Source organism: Oncorhynchus nerka, linkage group LG22 (genome assembly GCF_034236695.1).
Source record: "Oncorhynchus nerka isolate Pitt River linkage group LG22, Oner_Uvic_2.0, whole genome shotgun sequence".
Classification (NCBI taxonomy): domain Eukaryota; kingdom Metazoa; phylum Chordata; class Actinopteri; order Salmoniformes; family Salmonidae; genus Oncorhynchus; species Oncorhynchus nerka.
In genome coordinates, this window is record NC_088417.1 from 26,600,654 (window position 1) to 26,620,737 (window position 20,084).

General features: G+C 45.0%; 1 protein-coding gene across 3 annotated transcripts in view; it reads left to right on the forward strand.

Annotated features, from left to right (window-relative positions):
• olfm3a (olfactomedin 3a) overlaps positions 1–2,402 on the forward strand; it is a 36,991-nt gene extending 34,589 nt beyond the window's left edge. For all 3 annotated transcript variants that reach the window (XM_029626589.2, XM_029626591.2, XM_029626590.2), the window contains 2 exons: positions 434–540; positions 962–2,402. In XM_029626589.2, the coding sequence (XP_029482449.1) occupies positions 434–540; positions 962–1,639 (785 nt within the window). In that variant the 3' untranslated portion in view covers positions 1,640–2,402. The remainder of the gene's footprint in view (positions 1–433; positions 541–961) is intronic.
• Positions 2,403–20,084: the final 17,682 nt, after the last annotated feature.

The following is a 20,084-nucleotide window of genomic DNA, read 5'->3' on the forward strand; positions in this document are numbered from 1 at the left end:
TGGTTTCCATGCTCAAGCACAGTTACACTGTAATATCCATAAACAAGAAAATGACTACATTCTTTCATCTGTGAATTAGTTGGAACCCCAAACACATTACTATGCATGCGCGTTTGCATACGGTGTTATGTGTGTGTTTGCATATTTCTGCAACTCTGCAATACCATGTGGGATACGACAAACAGTACTGTAAAGCCCAGTATTAATAAGCAGCTTTCCCATGTTGTCAATACCTACTGCCAATTGATTGAGTCCGATATGATTGCCTTAGGCCTTAGACTTGAGTGTACGTGTTTCTGCCAGCCTGGATTTAATATGCACAGTGTTGTTGAGTAAACTCTCCGGTGGCACAGGCATGAAATTGGCTTGAGAAATCTATTTAGAAGAGGAGGAAAAAACAGTACATCTTATCGCTGCATTTCTTTATTAACAGCATGTGGGAAATTAATGAAAATCACTGGACCTGTAACAATAAAGACATCTGGCACCCGGTTTGGGGCATGGATGACTGATCCACAGGCCTCTCAGAGAAACAACAGGGTGAGTTATGGGATGGGAGTGGAGGAGGTGGAAGGTGGCTGGGCGTCTATGTTGGTGATAGCTCTTTCTCTGTGCGTGTCTCTGGTGACTACATCTCGGTTTTGTTTTCAGAGTATAGGGCAGGATTTATAACAATAATCGAATATTGTCATGACCAAACATCATGGTGTTGATTTTCATATAAGGCTGTTTCTGGGGATATTTAATTGCGTATCATTTAATTAAGTATAATTTAATTAGATTTATAAGGCATGTGAAGTGGTTCATATGTTATATTCATAAGGGAGATGGAGGAAATGGTGACCTTTTCGTAAAGATATTTTTGTATGTTTGTTGCATGTTTATTGAGTCTGTGTTCAGTGTGAAAGACACCAGTTTGTGGTTTCGACTAATTCCTGCTATTCATCTTTCTTTGACATAGGTCTGGTACATGGACAGCTACACCAACAGTAAGATTGTCCGTGAGTACAAGACCATGGAAGACTTTGTGGCTAATGTGGTGTCTCGAACCTACAACCTTCCATTTAAATGGGAGGGAACCGGTCACGTGGTATACAATGGGTCCCTGTACTACAACAAGTACCAGAGCAACATCATCGTGAAGTACAGTTTTGAGACGGGTCGGGTGCTGGCTCAGCGGGCTCTGGAGTACGCCGGCTTCCACAATACCTACCCCTACTCCTGGGGCGGATACTCCGACATCGATGTCATGGCCGACGAACTGGGCATGTGGGTGGTGTACGCAACCAATCAGAACGCGGGAAATATTGTCATCGCCCAGATGGACCCGGACACCCTGGAAGTCCAGAAGACATGGAACACGGAATATTCCAAACGGAATGCGGGGGAATCCTTCATGATCTGCGGAACACTCTACATCACCAACTCTCACCTGACGGGTGCTAAGGTCTACTACTCATACTCCACCAAGACCTCCAGCTATGAGTACACAGACATCCCCTTCCACAACCAGTACTTTCACATGTCCATGTTAGACTATAACGCCAGGGAGAGGGCGCTCTATGCCTGGAACAATGGACACCAGGTGCTGTTCAATGTCACTCTGTTCCACGTCATCAAAACCGAAGATGACTCCTAGAAGAGAAATGAGAACAAATGTCAGATGTCCTCATATGGACAACATACAAATGAGAACAACAACTCTCAAAGAGAAAGCACCATCATTTGTGATATACAAGGGACCTTGTACTAACTCCCTTGTTCATATTTTTTCTTCTCCTCCCTAAAATGAACTGTGCTGTCTTTACATTGCCATTACTTGAAGAAATCACCTTTTTGTATTTTCTGGGCCAGAACACTTGAACACGGACAGAATGGCATTCCGTTTCCATTCTTCCTTTTTTAACTTCTTACATCGCTGCTGAAAAGACGACTTTACTGTATGGCCTTATTCACTGCTGTCTTTTGGATCCGTATCAGCCGAAGGCTCTAGATTGCTTTTGTGCATGAATGTCTGACATTTTGTCTGATGTAATTTATGATGATATATTAGCTACGTTCCTGTTCTAGACATGTCCTTTAGTTCTCACAGTGTTTGTGGTGATGTCTATTTAAAGTATTTAAACCGGGGAGGTTGAAGATCATCCCCTCCAGACTATTTGCTGCCATGTATGTAGAGGTAATTTATAACAAAGCAAAATGGACAGTCTTATCAACTTATTAAAAATATTGCAGTAACAATTTTATGTCTCTATGTGAGAGTTAAGTCCATATATTTTATAAAATACTGTATCATAAAAGCGTATCTGTTTTTATTTGTCCATGTTGAATAAGGCAATACATACTCTTATAGTAAAAACTGAAATGAACCAATCCAGCACCAAATAAATCCTATGCTTTTATCTCGGTCTGAAGATGCTGCATTTTGATATCTATTGTGCCTGTAACATTTTTTGAGAGAAGTGTGACCAAAAATATAACTGAAAAAGCAAAATATCATCAACATCTCTATGCCAAGATAAAAATAAGCTGAAAGAAAATCATATTATGAAGGCCCCATTTATGAATGATGATGATGGTGGGGATGAAGGTGATGGCTTGCGAATATTGAAATTTCTGAGGCTTTTTCCTCTGTTGGGTTGAGTGCTATCCTTTGGCATTCCAATCAGGAAGTTCATGAACAGGCAAATTCCCCTCTAGTTCCCCTCTTCAGGCAAATTCCCCTCTAGTCCCCACCCTCTGCATCCACTCAGGCAGGGTAGCCTAGTGGTTAGAGAGTTGGACTAGTAACGGAAAGGTTGCAAGTTCAAATCCCAGAGCTGACAAGGTACAAATCTGTTGTTCTACCCCTGAACACTGTTCCTAGGCCGTCATTGAAAATACAAATTTGTTCTTAACTGACTTGCCTAGTCAGAAAAGGTAAAGGTGAAAAAATAAACAAATCTGTCTAGTTTCACAGTAGGAGCCCATGAGACAGACTACGTAATTTACCACCTCTCTCCCTCCCCCTGCCCAAACAGTAAAGTGCCTACCACAATCATGAATCTTTATCGATTCCCCATCTAGAGTCCTTGGCTACAAGTGTCACCCAGTGTGAGCATCTCTTCTCTCCGCTGTCCCCGCTCTCACCACACTCAAAGGAGAAAAAGAAAATCAGAAATTGCTCTTCCAGAAAAGTTGATTAGCATAGATTTTCCCACCTTTTCCCCTCTCTATGTGTCTATGTCTGGTTCAGCGGGAGGGAGGGATGAATGGATGGAGGGAGGGAGGGCTATCATTCAGTGTTGGGATCGTAACGTCAAACGCTGTCAGTTTGAATGCTCATGTCTCTATCTGTGCTCATCCAGATACTCAGTAAAAAACACCACGCATCAAGATACTCAGTAAAAAATACCACACATCAAGATACTCAGTAAAAACACCACGCATCAAGATACTCAATAAAAAACACCACGCATCAAGATACTCAGTAAAAAACACCACGCATCAAGATACTCAGTAAAAACACCACGCATCAAGATACTCAGTAAAAAACACCACGCATCAAGATACTCAGTAAAAACACCATGCATTTTACATTTACATTTAAGTCATTTAGCAGACGCTCTTATCCAGAGCGACTTACAAATTGGTGCATTCACCTTATGACATCCAGTGGAGCAGCCACTTTACAATAGTGCATCTAAATCTTTTAAGGGGGGGGTGAGAAGGATTACTTTATCCTATCCTAGGTATTCCTTAAAGAGGTGGGGTTTCAGGTGTCTCCGGAAGGTGGTGATTGACTCCGCTGTCCTGGCGTCGTGAGGGAGTTTGTTCCACCATTGGGGGGCCAGAGCAGCGAACAGTTTTGACTGGGCTGAGCGGGAACTGTACTTCCTCAGTGGTAGGGAGGCGAGCAGGCCAGAGGTGGATGAACGCAGTGCCCTTGTTTGGGTGTAGGGCCTGATCAGAGCCTGGAGGTACTGAGGTGCCGTTCCCCTCACAGCTCCGTAGGCAAGCACCATGGTCTTGTAGCGGATGCGAGCTTCAACTGGAAGCCAGTGGAGAGAGCGGAGGAGCGGGGTGACGTGAGAGAACTTGGGAAGGTTGAACACCAGACGGGCTGCGGCGTTCTGGATGAGTTGTAGGGGTTTAATGGCACAGGCAGGGAGCCCAGCCAACAGCGAGTTGCAGTAATCCAGACGGGAGATGACGAGTGCCTGGATTAGGACCTGCGCCGCTTCCTGTGTGAGGCAGGGTCGTACTCTGTGGATGTTGTAGAGCATGCACCTACAGGAACGGGCCACCGCCTTGATGTTAGTTGAGAACGATAGGGGTTGTCCAGGATCACGCCAAGGTTCTTAGCGCTCTGGGAGGAGGACACAGTGGAGTTGTCAACCGTGATGGCGAGATCATGGAACGGGCAGTCCTTCCCCGGGAGGAAGAGCAGCTCCGTCTTGCCGAGGTTCAGCTTGAGGTGGTGATCCGTCATCCACACTGATATGTCTGCCAGACATGCAGAGATGCGATTCGCCACCTGGTCATCAGAAGGGGGAAAGGAGAAGATTAATTGTGTGTCGTCTGCATAGCAATGATAGGAGAGACCATGTGAGGTTATGACAGAGCCAAGTGACTTGGTGTATAGCGAGAATAGGAGAGGGCCTAGAACAGAGCCCTGGGGGACACCAGTGGTGAGAGCACGTGGTGAGGAGACGGATTCTCGCCACGCCACCTGGTAGAAGCGACCTGTCAGGTAGGACGCAATCCAAGCGTGGGCGGCGCCGGAGATGCCCAACTCGGAGAGGGTGGAGAGGAGGATCTGATGGTTCACAGTATCGAAGGCAGCCGATAGGTCTAGAAGGATGAGAGCAGAGGAGAGAGAGTTAGCTTTAGCAGTGCGGAGCGCCTCCGTGATACAGAGAAGAGCAGTCTCAGTTGAATGACTAGTCTTGAAACCTGACTGATTTGGATCAAGATGCATCAAGATACTCCGAAGAAATACCACGCATCAAGTTACTCAGTAAAAAATACCACGCATCAAGATACTCAGTAAAAAATACCACGCATCAAGTTGCTCAGTAAAAAATACCACGCATCAAGTAAAAAATACCACGCATCAAGTTACTCAGTAAAAAATACCACGCATCAAGATACTCAGTAAAAAACACCACGCATCAAGATACTCAGTAAAACACTTGGACCGCTTCACTGGGTGCTATATCTAGCAGGATCATTGAGTCTTTACTGTTCTCTCTGAGAAAATAGAGAGCAACCTATTGCATCTAAAGTTTGTCATTCTGTATGGGGTTGGATGGAAGCCTAAATGACCTATACTATAAGTAAAAGCCATTGTCTGGATTGAGGCAAATAGTACAAACCCACACTCACTACATGGCACTCTGTTCCGCAATCAATTCCGCAATGATAGAACTCTTCCATTTGGGGAGAATTATCATTCATCTTTGATTAGTTGGATCGCATATAGTTTTTCATCTGATTCTCGGAAATTAAGTTGAATAGATGGTACTTGGCAGATCTGATGGACACTTTGCATATCCTCAGGTTACCTACCTGACAGACAAGAGACTTTGAAGCAACGTATGATAATGACAGAGCGAGGTAGACATCAACATAAGATCTTCCCTAGCTGCCTCTGCTGTATCAACAACCCTCGTCACAATTCTCGAGGCAACATAAATACATGTAGGTCTATCTGGCATCGGGCCATCTTATTAATGTACGCTGCCTGGCGTATACTCATGTTGTTGACCACAGGGCAGGGTCTACTCCCGCATAGCCTCTCAATGGACAGACTTGGACTCGTCAGTATGAAAATTGCATGGTTACTGTATCTTATGACATTTCTTTCTTTTTTTCTCTCTCTACATGGACAAACAGTAGTCGTCTAAAGTGGGTCCTTCATTATGATTATGTAGTCCCTCTTCTAAGCCTGATTGGACACACTTCCCGCCAGGACGATGTCGGGTGTGAGGAGAGTGTTGTGGAGAATATCAATTTGCATTTATCCGTTCATTTGGAGGTGCCTTTGCAGACGAGGCTTTGCCTGCTCGCTTGCTGTTCCATTTCAGCTAAATGAATAGTTCTCAGGAAAAAAAGTAATTTTGTTCACTGGCGGTAATGACTATCTGATATCTGTCAATAGTCATACAGGCTTCATAATTCATCTTCAGAAGTCCTGATTCCCCATTAGTGAGAGGGAGCAGAAGTCCTGATTCCCCATCAGTGAAAGGGAGCAGAAGTCCTGATTCCACATCAGTGAGAGGGAGCAGAAGTCCTGATTCCACATCAGTGAGAGGGAGCAGAAGTCCTGATTCCACATCAGTGAGAGGGAGCAGAAGTCCTGATTCCACATCAGTGAGAGGGAGCAGAAGTCCTGATTCCACATCAGTGAGAGGGAGCAGAAGTCCTGATTCCCCATTAGTGAGAGGGAGCAGAAGTCCTGATTCCACATCAGTGAGAGGGAGCAGAAGTCCTGATTCCACATCAGTGAGAGGGAGCAGAAGTCCTGATTTCACATCAGTGAGAGGGATCAGAAGTCCTGATTCCACATCAGTGAGAGGGAGCAGAAGTCCTGATTCCACGTCAGTGAGAGGGAGCAGAAGTCCTGATTCCACATCAGTGAGAGGGAGCAGAAGTCCTGATTCCACATCAGTGAGAGGGAGCAGAAGTCCTGATTCCACATCAGTGAGAGGGAGCAGAAGCCCTGATTCCACGTCAGTGAGAGTGAGCAGAAGTCCTGATTCCACATCAGTGAGAGGGAGCAGAAGTCCTGATTCCACATCAGTGAGAGGGAGCAGAAGCCCTGATTCCACGTCAGTGAGAGGGAGCAGAAGTCCTGATTCCACGTCAGTGAGAGTGAGCAGAAGTCCTGATTCCACATCAGTGAAAGGGAGCAGAAGCCCTGATTCCACATCAGTGAGAGGGAGCAGAAGTCCTGATTCCACATCAGTGAGAGGGAGCAGAAGTCCTGATTCCACATCAGTGAGAGGGATCAGAAGTCCTGATTCCACATCAGTGAGAGGGAGCAGAAGTCCTGATTCCACATCAGTGAGAGGGAGCCCAAGGAGTTGCTCCAGATGCTTCACAAGTTATCTACCACAATCTCTCCACAAAAGTTTGATGATAGATCTAGTAGCTTGAAGGACTCTTTCTGAAAACCCCTAGGAATCTTTTCCACTTTGCTTTATTCTTTTCAGTATGGTGTGCCCCACATTCACTAGCTTTGGGGCCTCGCCTCACAAATTGCTTCAAAAGTAGGGTTGCTAATGCTATTGGGGGAATAGAGTGATTTTATGAGCCTGTCATTTTCTTGAAAGGACAGAGGATATAGTGTGCTGGCCAACCAGCTGGTGGTGGTGAGGTCTGCTTTAATGACAAACCAGCCATTCCCTGATCTATAGAGAATCAAAACGAAAGGAAGAATCTAAAGATTTCTTTGATAAAGGATAATCACATTCTGAATCCTCTTCTCATCCCCAAAGCCCTAACGTAATACACATTTTATTACTGGAACCAAGCACTGAGACACTGTGAGAGACGCCCCTGAGTTTTCCCCCCTTTTCAAACTGCAACAACGCTATTAACTGTCTGGGTGCTGTAGTCTAGAGAAATCAAATGCTAAATCTTCTCTTTTTTTAATCCAAAATGCCTTCCCTTTCCCCTCCGTAGTAACCTGGGAGTTTCAGAGCTACAGACAACAGCAGGGAAAATTACCCTCGCGGAGAGAAATGACCCGAATAGACCGAGGGTCTTTGTACTGTGTAATTACCATGTCATTTGGTGGAGTTGTGTGTCTGCTCTGACTTGACAGGCTGCTGGCATAATTGAGACGGGATATGAATACTGTCCGCCTCTGACAGAAAGACGAGAGAAGAGCTGTTGGGAAGGAGAGGGAACAGAGGGGAGTAATGACATATCTCACTACATATAGGCAGGACATGAGTTACATATCACACTTCAACATATGTATGCAATAGATTCATGACAAGTGTTTGGGTGGGTGTGTGTGTGTTGTGTTGTGTTCCTTGCGTGTGTGTGTGTGTGTGTGTGCGTGCACAGTCTTCACACGTGTGTGCTCTGCATATGAGCGTGCATGCATGTGTGTGTTATTGTTTTTGCTGCGTTGACTTCACCATTAGCAGTTGAGAGAAACAAAGAGTTATCTGAAATACCCTTTTAGCCGAGGGCACAATCCAACACCCATTATAAAATCATTTTTGGATTGACCTAACTCTGATTTTCACTCATTAATTTGACCAAAAACAAGGGAAGCAGAGAGGCAGAAAGGCCAGTACAACGTCATGATTATTCTCCTGTCACCCCATGTTCCGTAGCTGTGGTGTTCAGACAATTGCAGCAATTCAATCACCAGCTAACCAAAGCAATTCAATCACACCACACCAGCTAGCCACAATCATTCAAAACTAAATCAACAGCAAGGCTGCATTTCATGTCATGTTGAAAAGCGGTTTGAAAATCCACCTCTGATTACCATATCAATCATAGGACCTTGTTAGTTTTCTTCCTGCTATCTAGCCTAAGTTCCCTTGGGTTTGTGTTAATGGTATTGTATTCTTGGTGACGCCTGCCTTTCAACCTAGTCTTGGTGAGGGGGTGGGTGGACTACTGTCTGCTGTACATATCAAGTTATGTTCTTTACTGACATGTGAAGGAAAATACGTCTTCGGAAAATGGAGTAAAATACGTTTTAGTTCAGCAACCAATATGATATGATGAAAGAACTGAGCTTCCACTGTGAGGAAGAAAGAACTCCAACAAGAGGTTTCGCAATCCAAGCAACAACAACAATTCTAATGGCCTGTTAGTGCTGTTATTAGTAGTACTGTAGTGCAGCGTTCTTTCTCGAACTGTCCATGACATCTTAGAGGCCGTTGTCGCTCTTCCTGTTAGCGTAGCAGTGCCTTGCCCTTGAGTGTGTGGTAGAGATACTATGTGATGCGAAGATGAATGTGTGTCCCCTCAGTAGGACAGCCAGGTGATGAGATTTACATCATTAAAGAGCCAGAGGGGAGAATGAATTAACCCAACACACACTGACTGGTCATAAATCACCGTCTACACGTCAGTCACTCTAAAAATACACAGACACCTATACCCAGAAGAATCTTTTAGTTTCATAGGGACGCTGTTTATCATGTAGGTTTATGGTTTAAATCAGTTATAAGCAGACCCAATAAAGTAGTCACCAATATTGTGAAGGGAAATAACAATATAGGCTATTCTACCATGGAGTTGACAGTTTCAGTTTAAAATGAAACAGCACATTAAAACACATCTCAATCCCATTATAACAACAGGCCAATGCTGGCTAATTCATCCCATTTAGATGCATTAGATTTAAGAGCCTCTCTATTAAATAGAGTTTTATGAAGTATTTTTTCCCTGCTTTGTATGGCTGTGGAGGGGTTGCTGGTAAGCACCTGGCACCAGTTCAGCAATAGGCTGAAGTCAGAGAGGCTGGATACTTAGAAATACAATTACTAGAACCGAACATTCCCATTCAAGTCAAACTGTCGTGGTCCGAAGGGCTTTAATATAACCACTCTAGTTAGTATAATTCTATGCATCTAGCCTCTCTTTCTCTCTGTAATGTAATTACTGGAAATATAATTACTACAATTACCATAGTAATAGTAATTAATAGAATTACTAGAACAGACATTACCATGTAAGTCAAATTGCTATGGTCTGAGAGGCCCATTCTAGAAATTATATTTCTACGGCTGGATGGATGCTGGAGGAGGTCCAGCAGGCAGCGTCCAACGTTGATGATGTCAGGACGATTGCAGCCAGACGGAAAATCAATGGCGGGTCATGAGAGGTCACTGGTGTCTGTTAAACAAGCTTGGATTCTACTAGCCACATATCTGTCTCTGTCTTGCTGTACATTGTACAACACTGTTAGCTGCTACTTGTTTTAACTTTCAATTTGACTTTCTCCAAACGTACATTTGCACTTAGTTGATTGGAGGAGAGAAATACAGATATCACTATAATTAATCACAATATGACTGCAAGGCTACGGCTAACCATATTTATTCGTTTTTCTTCTTACCGTTATAAAGTTGACCACACATGGGCTTTTCTCACCGGTATTTTCCTTACCTCTCTACTGCCTCTTGATGAAGATGTACTGCAGTACAGAGTAGTATACTGATAATGTAACTAGCAAGTGTGAGTTTGTTAACCTTTTGACCATGGCTTATCAGCAGAGTAATAGCAGCAGCGAGACAGAGTAATAACAGCTGGAAAACAGTAATAGCAGCAGGGAGACAGAGTAGTAGCAGCGGGGAGCCAGAGTAATAACAGCAGGCAGACAGAGTAATAACAGCAGGCAGACAGCAGGCAGACAGAGTAATAACAGCAGGCAGACAGAGTAATAGCAGCGGGGAGCCAGAGTAATAGCAGAAGGGAGACAGAGTAATAGCAGCGGGGAGACAGAGTAATAACAGCAGGGAGGCAAAGTAATAACAGCAAGAGAACAAAGTAATAACAGCAGGGAGAAAATGTATAACAAAAGGGAGACAGAGTAGTAGCAGCAGGGAGACTGAGTAGTAGCAGCAGAGAGACAGAGTGATAACAGCAGGGAGACAGAGTAATAACAGCAGGGAGACCGAGTAGTAGCAGCAGAGAGACAGAGTAATAACAGCAGGGAGACAGAGTGATAACAGCAGGGAGACAGAGTAATAGCAGCAGGGAGACAGAGAAATAACAGCAGGGAGACCGAGTAGTAGCAGCAGAGAGACAGAGTAATAACAGCAGGGAGACAGAGTAACAGCAGACGGGAGAAAAATGTATAACAACAGGGAGACAGAGTAGTAGCAGCAGAGAGACCGAGTAGTAGCAGCAGAGAGACAGAGTAATAACAGTAGGGAGACAGAGTAATAGCAGCAGGGAGACTGAGTAGTAGCAGCAGAGAGACAGAGTAATAACAGCAGGGAGGCAAAGTAACAGCAGAAGGGAGAAAAATGTATAACAACAGGGAGACAGAGTAATAGCAGCAGAGAGACAGAGTAATAACAGTAGGGAGACAGAGTAATAGAAGCAGAGAGACAGAGTAATAACAGTAGGGAGACAGAGTAATAGCAGCAGAGAGACAGAGTAATAACAGTAGGGAGACCGAGTAGTAGCAGCAGAGAGACAGAGTAATAACAGTAGGGAGACAGAGTAATAGCAGCAGAGAGACAGAGTAATAACAGCAGGCAGACAGAGTAGTAGCAGCAGAGAGAAAGAGTAGTAGCAGCAGGAAGACAGAGTAATAGCAGCAGAGAGACAGAGTAATAACAGCAGGCAGACAGAGTAGTAGCAGCAGAGAGACAGAGTAATAACAGTAGGGAGACCGAGTAGTAGCAGCAGAAAGACAGAGTAATAACAGTAGGGAGACAGAGTGATAACAGCAGGGAGACAGAGTAATAGCAGCAGGGAGACAGAGAAATAACAGCAGGGAGACCGAGTAGTAGCAGCAGAGAGACAGAGTAATAACAGCAGGGAGACCGAGTAGTAGCAGCAGAGAGACAGAGTAATAACAGCAGGGAGGCAAAGTAACAGCAGAAGGGAGAAAAATGTATAACAACAGGGAGACAGAGTAATAGCAGCAGAGAGACAGAGTAATAACAGTAGGGAGACAGAGTAATAGCAGCAGAGAGACAGAGTAATAACAGTAGGGAGCCAGAGTAATAGCAGCAGAGAGACAGAGTAATAACAGTAGGGAGACAGAGTAATAGCAGCAGAGAGACAGAGTAATAACAGTAGGGAGGCAAAGTAACAGCAGAAGGGAGAAAAATGTATAACAACAGGGAGACAGAGTAGTAGCAGCAGGAAGACAGAGTAATAGCAGCAGAGAGACAGAGTAATAACAGTAGGGAGACCGAGTAGTAGCAGCAGAAAGACAGAGTAATAACAGTAGGGAGACAGAGTAATAACAGCAGGCAGACAGAGTAATAACAGCAGGCAGACAGAGTAATAGCAGCGGGAGCCAGAGTAATAGCAGAAGGGAGACAGAGTAATAGCAGCGGGGAGACAGAGTAATAACAGCAGGGAGGCAAAGTAATAACAGCAAGAGAACAAAGTAATAACAGCAGGGAGAAAATGTATAACAAAAGGGAGACAGAGTAGTAGCAGCAGGGAGACTGAGTAGTAGCAGCAGAGAGACAGAGTAATAACAGCAGGGAGACAGAGTGATAACAGCAGGGAGACAGAGTAATAGCAGCAGGGAGACAGAGTAATAACAGCAGGGAGACAGAGTAACAGCAGACGGGAGAAAAATGTATAACAACAGGGAGACAGAGTAGTAGCAGCAGAGAGACCGAGTAGTAGCAACAGAGAGAGAGAGTAATAACAGCAGGCAGACAGAGTAGTAGCAGCAGAGAGACAGAGTAATAACAGTAGGGAGACAGAGTAATAGCAGCAGGGAGACTGAGTAGTAGCAGCAGAGAGACAGAGTAATAACAGTAGGGAGGCAAAGTAACAGCAGAAGGGAGAAAAATGTATAACAACAGGGAGACAGAGTAGTAGCAGCAGGAAGACAGAGTAATAACAGTAGGGAGACAGAGTAATAACAGCAGGGAGACCGAGTAGTAGCAGCAGAGAGACAGAGTAATAACAGCAGGGAGACAGAGTGTTAACAGTAGGGAGACCGAGTAATAGCAGCAGGGAGACAGAGAAATAACAGCAGGGAGACCGAGTAATAGCAGCAGAGAGACAGAGTAATAACAGCAGGCAGACAGAGTAGTAGCAGCAGAGAGACAGAGTAATAACAGTAGGGAGACAGAGTAATAGCAGTAGGGAGACCGAGTAGTAGCAGCAGAGAGACAGAGTAATAACAGCAGGGAGGCAAAGTAACAGCAGAAGGGAGAAAAATGTATAACAAAAGGGAGACAGAGTAATAGCAGCAGAGAGACAGAGTAATAACAGTAGGGAGACAGAGTAATAGCAGCAGAGAGACAGAGTAATAACAGTAGGGAGACAGAGTAATAGCAGCAGAGAGACAGAGTAATAACAGTAGGGAGACAGAGTAATAGCAGCAGAGAGACAGAGTAATAACAGTAGGGAGACCGAGTAGTAGCAGCAGAAAGACAGAATAATAACAGTAGGGAGACAGAGTAATAACAGCAGGGAGACCGAGTAGTAGCAGCAGAGAGACAGAGTAATAACAGCAGGGAGACAGAGTGATAACAGCAGGGAGACAGAGTAATAGCAGCAGGGAGACAGAGAAATAACAGCAGGGAGACCGAGTAGTAGCAGCAGAGAGACAGAGTAATAACAGCAGGGAGACCGAGTAGTAGCAGCAGAGAGACAGAGTAATAACAGTAGGGAGACCGAGTAGTAGCAGCAGAGAGACAGAGTAATAACAGTAGGGAGGCAAAGTAACAGCAGAAGGGAGAAAAATGTAAAACAACAGGGAGACAGAGTAGTAGCAGCAGAGAGACCGAGTAGTAGCAGCAGAGAGACAGAGTAATAGAAGCAGAGAGACAGAGTAATAACAGTAGGGAGACCGAGTAGTAGCAGCAGAGAGACAGAGTAATAACAGTAGGGAGACAGAGTAATAGCAGCAGAGAGACAGAGTAATAGCAGTAGGGAGACCGAGTAGTAGCAGCAGAGAGACAGAGTAATAACAGCAGGTAGACCGAGTAGTAGCAGCAGAGAGACAGAGTAATAACAGCAGGGAGGCAAAGTAACAGCAGAAGGGAGAAAAATGTATAACAACAGGGAGACAGAGTAATAGCAGCAGAGAGACAGAGTAATAACAGCAGGCAGACAGAGTAGTAGCAGCAGAGAGACAGAGTAATAACAGTAGGGAGACAGAGTAATAGCAGCAGAGAGACAGAGTAATAACAGTAGGGAGACCGAGTAGTAGCAGCAGAAAGACAGAGTAATAACAGTAGGGAGACAGAGTAATAACAGTAGGGAGACCGAGTAGTAGCAGCAGAGAGACAGAGTAATAGCAGCAGAGAGACAGAGTAATAACAGCAGGCAGACAGAGCAATAACAGCAGGAAGACAGAGTAGTAGCAGCAGGAAGACCGAGTAATAGAAGCAGAGAGACAGAGTAATAACAGCAGGCAGACAGAGTAATAACAGCAGGCAGACAGAGTAGTAGCAGCAGAGAGACAGAGTAATAACAGCAGGAAGACAGAGTAGTAGCAGCAGGAAGACAGAGTAATACCAGCAGGAAGACAGAGTAGTAGCAGCAGAGAGACAGAGTAATAACAGTAGGGAGACCGAGTAGTAGCAGCAGAGAGACAGAGTAATAACAGCAGGGAGACCGAGTAGTAGCAGCAGAGAGACAGAGAAATAACAGCAGGGAGACCGAGTAGTAGCAGCAGAGAGAGAGAGTAATAACAGCAGGGAGACCAAGTAGTAGCAGCAGAGAGACAGAGTAATAACAGTAGGGAGGCAAAGTAACAGCAGAAGGGAGAAAAATGTATAACAACAGGGAGACAGAGTAGTAGCAGCAGAGAGACCGAGTAGTAGCAGCAGAGAGACAGAGTAATAACAGTAGGGAGACAGAGTAATAGCAGCAGGGAGACTGAGTAGTAGCAGCAGAGAGACAGAGTAATAACAGCAGGGAGGCAAAGTAACAGCAGAAGGGAGAAAAATGTATAACAACAGGGAGACAGAGTAATAGCAGCAGAGAGACAGAGTAATAACAGTAGGGAGACAGAGTAATAGAAGCAGAGAGACAGAGTAATAACAGTAGGGAGACAGAGTAATAGCAGCAGAGAGACAGAGTAATAACAGTAGGGAGACCGAGTAGTAGCAGCAGAGAGACAGAGTAATAACAGTAGGGAGACAGAGTAATAGCAGCAGAGAGACAGAGTAATAACAGCAGGCAGACAGAGTAGTAGCAGCAGAGAGAAAGAGTAGTAGCAGCAGGAAGACAGAGTAATAGCAGCAGAGAGACAGAGTAATAACAGCAGGCAGACAGAGTAGTAGCAGCAGAGAGACAGAGTAATAACAGTAGGGAGACCGAGTAGTAGCAGCAGAAAGACAGAGTAATAACAGTAGGGAGACAGAGTGATAACAGCAGGGAGACAGAGTAATAGCAGCAGGGAGACAGAGAAATAACAGCAGGGAGACCGAGTAGTAGCAGCAGAGAGACAGAGTAATAACAGCAGGGAGACCGAGTAGTAGCAGCAGAGAGACAGAGTAATAACAGCAGGGAGGCAAAGTAACAGCAGAAGGGAGAAAAATGTATAACAACAGGGAGACAGAGTAATAGCAGCAGAGAGACAGAGTAATAACAGTAGGGAGACAGAGTAATAGCAGCAGAGAGACAGAGTAATAACAGTAGGGAGCCAGAGTAATAGCAGCAGAGAGACAGAGTAATAACAGTAGGGAGACAGAGTAATAGCAGCAGAGAGACAGAGTAATAACAGTAGGGAGGCAAAGTAACAGCAGAAGGGAGAAAAATGTATAACAACAGGGAGACAGAGTAGTAGCAGCAGGAAGACAGAGTAATAGCAGCAGAGAGACAGAGTAATAACAGTAGGGAGACCGAGTAGTAGCAGCAGAAAGACAGAGTAATAACAGTAGGGAGACAGAGTAATAACAGCAGGCAGACAGAGTAATAACAGCAGGCAGACAGAGTAATAGCAGCGGGGAGCCAGAGTAATAGCAGAAGGGAGACAGAGTAATAGCAGCGGGGAGACAGAGTAATAACAGCAGGGAGGCAAAGTAATAACAGCAAGAGAACAAAGTAATAACAGCAGGGAGAAAATGTATAACAAAAGGGAGACAGAGTAGTAGCAGCAGGGAGACTGAGTAGTAGCAGCAGAGAGACAGAGTAATAACAGCAGGGAGACAGAGTGATAACAGCAGGGAGACAGAGTAATAGCAGCAGGGAGACAGAGTAATAACAGCAGGGAGACAGAGTAACAGCAGACGGGAGAAAAATGTATAACAACAGGGAGACAGAGTAGTAGCAGCAGAGAGACCGAGTAGTAGCAACAGAGAGAGAGAGTAATAACAGCAGGCAGACAGAGTAGTAGCAGCAGAGAGACAGAGTAATAACAGTAGGGAGACAGAGTAATAGCAGCAGGGAGACTGAGTAGTAGCAGCAGAGAGACAGAGTAATAACAGTAGGGAGGCAAAGTAACAGCAGAAGGGAGAAAAATGTATAACAACAGGGAGACAGAGTAGTAGCAGCAGGAAGACAGAGTAATAACAGTAGGGAGACAGAGTAATAACAGCAGGGAGACCGAGTAGTAGCAGCAGAGAGACAGAGTAATAACAGCAGGGAGACAGAGTGTTAACAGTAGGGAGACCGAGTAATAGCAGCAGGGAGACAGAGAAATAACAGCAGGGAGACCGAGTAATAGCAGCAGAGAGACAGAGTAATAACAGCAGGCAGACAGAGTAGTAGCAGCAGAGAGACAGAGTAATAACAGTAGGGAGACAGAGTAATAGCAGTAGGGAGACCGAGTAGTAGCAGCAGAGAGACAGAGTAATAACAGCAGGGAGGCAAAGTAACAGCAGAAGGGAGAAAAAAATGTATAACAAAAGGAGACAGAGTAATAGCAGCAGAGAGACAGAGTAATAACAGTAGGGAGACAGAGTAATAGCAGCAGAGAGACAGAGTAATAACAGTAGGGAGACAGAGTAATAGCAGCAGAGAGACAGAGTAATAACAGTAGGGAGACAGAGTAATAGCAGCAGAGAGACAGAGTAATAACAGTAGGGAGACCGAGTAGTAGCAGCAGAAAGACAGAATAATAACAGTAGGGAGACAGAGTAATAACAGCAGGGAGACCGAGTAGTAGCAGCAGAGAGACAGAGTAATAACAGCAGGGAGACAGAGTGATAACAGCAGGGAGACAGAGTAATAGCAGCAGGGAGACAGAGAAATAACAGCAGGGAGACCGAGTAGTAGCAGCAGAGAGACAGAGTAATAACAGCAGGGAGACCGAGTAGTAGCAGCAGAGAGACAGAGTAATAACAGTAGGGAGACCGAGTAGTAGCAGCAGAGAGACAGAGTAATAACAGTAGGGAGGCAAAGTAACAGCAGAAGGGAGAAAAATGTAAAACAACAGGGAGACAGAGTAGTAGCAGCAGAGAGACCGAGTAGTAGCAGCAGAGAGACAGAGTAATAGAAGCAGAGAGACAGAGTAATAACAGTAGGGAGACCGAGTAGTAGCAGCAGAGAGACAGAGTAATAACAGTAGGGAGACAGAGTAATAGCAGCAGAGAGACAGAGTAATAGCAGTAGGAGACCGAGTAGTAGCAGCAGAGAGACAGAGTAATAACAGCAGGTAGACCGAGTAGTAGCAGCAGAGAGACAGAGTAATAACAGCAGGGAGGCAAAGTAACAGCAGAAGGGAGAAAAATGTATAACAACAGGAGACAGAGTAATAGCAGCAGAGAGACAGAGTAATAACAGCAGGCAGACAGAGTAGTAGCAGCAGAGAGACAGAGTAATAACAGTAGGGAGACAGAGTAATAGCAGCAGAGAGACAGAGTAATAACAGTAGGGAGACCAGTAGTAGCAGCAGAAAGACAGAGTAATAACAGTAGGGAGACAGAGTAATAACAGTAGGGAGACCGAGTAGTAGCAGCAGAGAGACAGAGTAATAGCAGCAGAGAGACAGAGTAATAACAGCAGGCAGACAGAGCAATAACAGCAGGAAGACAGAGTAGTAGCAGCAGGAAGACCGAGTAATAGAAGCAGAGAGACAGAGTAATAACAGCAGGCAGACAGAGTAATAACAGCAGGCAGACAGAGTAGTAGCAGCAGAGAGACAGAGTAATAACAGCAGGAAGACAGAGTAGTAGCAGCAGGAAGACAGAGTAATACCAGCAGGAAGACAGAGTAGTAGCAGCAGAGAGACAGAGTAATAACAGTAGGGAGACCGAGTAGTAGCAGCAGAGAGACAGAGTAATAACAGCAGGGAGACCGAGTAGTAGCAGCAGAGAGACAGAGAAATAACAGCAGGGAGACCGAGTAGTAGCAGCAGAGAGAGAGAGTAATAACAGCAGGGAGACCAAGTAGTAGCAGCAGAGAGACAGAGTAATAACAGTAGGGAGGCAAAGTAACAGCAGAAGGGAGAAAAATGTATAACAACAGGGAGACAGAGTAGTAGCAGCAGAGAGACCGAGTAGTAGCAGCAGAGAGATAGAGTAATAACAGCAGGGAGACCAAGTAGTAGCAGCAGAGAGACAGAGTAATAACAGCAGGGAGGCAAAGTAACAGCAGAAGGGAGAAAAATGTATAACAACAGGGAGACAGAGTAATAGCAGCAGAGAGACCGAGTAGTAGCAGCAGAGAGATAGAGTAATAACAGCAGGGAGACCAAGTAGTAGCAGCAGAGAGACAGAGTAATAACAGCAGGGAGGCAAAGTAACAGCAGAAGGGAGAAAAATGTATAACAACAGGGAGACAGAGTAATAGCAGCAGAGAGACAGAGTAATAACAGTAGGGAGACAGAGTAATAGCAGTAGGGAGACCGAGTAGTAGCAGCAGAGAGACAGAGTAATAACAGCAGGGAGACCGAGTAGTAGCAGCAGAGAGACAGAGTAATAACAGCAGGGAGGCAAAGTAACAGCAGAAGGGAGAAAATGTATAACAACAGGGAGACAGAGTAATAGCAGCAGAGAGACAGAGTAATAACAGTAGGGAGACAGAGTAATATCAGCAGAGAGACAGAGTAATAACAGTAGGGAGACAGAGTAATAGCAGCAGAGAGACAGAGTAATAACAGTAGGGAGACCGAGTAGTAGCAGCAGAGAGACAGAGTAATAACAGCAGGGAGGCAAAGTAACAGCAGAAGGGAGAAAAATGTATAACAACAGGGAGACAGAGTAATAGCAGCAGAGAGACAGAGTAATAACAGTAGGGAGACAGAGTAATAACAGTAGGGAGGCAAAGTAACAGCAGAAGGGAGAAAAATGTATAACAACAGGGAGACAGAGTAATAGCAGCAGAGAGACAGAGTAATAACAGTAGGGAGACAGGGTAATAACAGTAGGGAGACAGAGTAGTAGCAGCAGAGAGACAGAGTAATAACAGTAGGGAGGCAAAGTAACAGCAGAAGGGAGAAAAATGTATGACAACAGGGAGACAGAGTAGTAGCAGCAGAGAGACCGAGTAGTAGCAGCAGAGAGAGAGAGTAATAACAGCAGGCAGACAGAGTAATTAACAGCAGGCAGACAGAGTAATAGCAGCGGGGATCCAGAGTAATAGCAGAAGGGAGACAGAGTAATAGCAGCGGGGAGACAGAGTAATAACAGCAGGGAGGCAAAGTAATAACAGCAAGAGAACAAAGTAATAACAGCAGGGAGAAAATGTATAACAAAAGGGAGACAGAGTAGTAGCAGCAGGGAGACTGAGTAGTAGCAGCAGAGAGACAGAGTAATAACAGCAGGGAGACAGAGTAATAACAGCAGGGAGACCGAGTAGTAGCAGCAGAGAGACAGAGTAATAACAGCAGGGAGACAGAGTGATAACAGCAGGGAGACAGAGTAATAACAGCAGGGAGACAGAGTAACAGCAGACGGGAGAAAAATGTATAACAACAGGGAGACAGAGTAGTAGCAGCAGAGAGACCGAGTAGTAGCAACAGAGAGAGAGAGTAATAACAGCAGGCAGACAGAGTAGTAGCAGCAGAGAGACAGAGTAATAACAGTAGGGAGACAGAGTAATAGCAGCAGGGAGACTGAGTAGTAGCAGCAGAGAGACAGAGTAATAACAGTAGGGAGGCAAAGTAACAGCAGAAGGGAGAAAAATGTATAACAACAGGGAGACAGAGTAGTAGCAGCAGGAAGACAGAGTAATAACAGTAGGGAGACAGAGTAATAACAGCAGGGAGACCGAGTAGTAGCAGCAGAGAGACAGAGTAATAACAGCAGGGAGACAGAGTGATAACAGTAGGGAGACCGAGTAATAGCAGCAGGGAGACAGAGAAATAACAGCAGGGAGACCGAGTAATAGCAGCAGAGAGACAGAGTAATAACAGCAGGCAGACAGAGTAGTAGCAGCAGAGAGACAGAGTAATAACAGTAGGGAGACAGAGTAATAGCAGTAGGGAGACCGAGTAGTAGCAGCAGAGAGACAGAGTAATAACAGCAGGG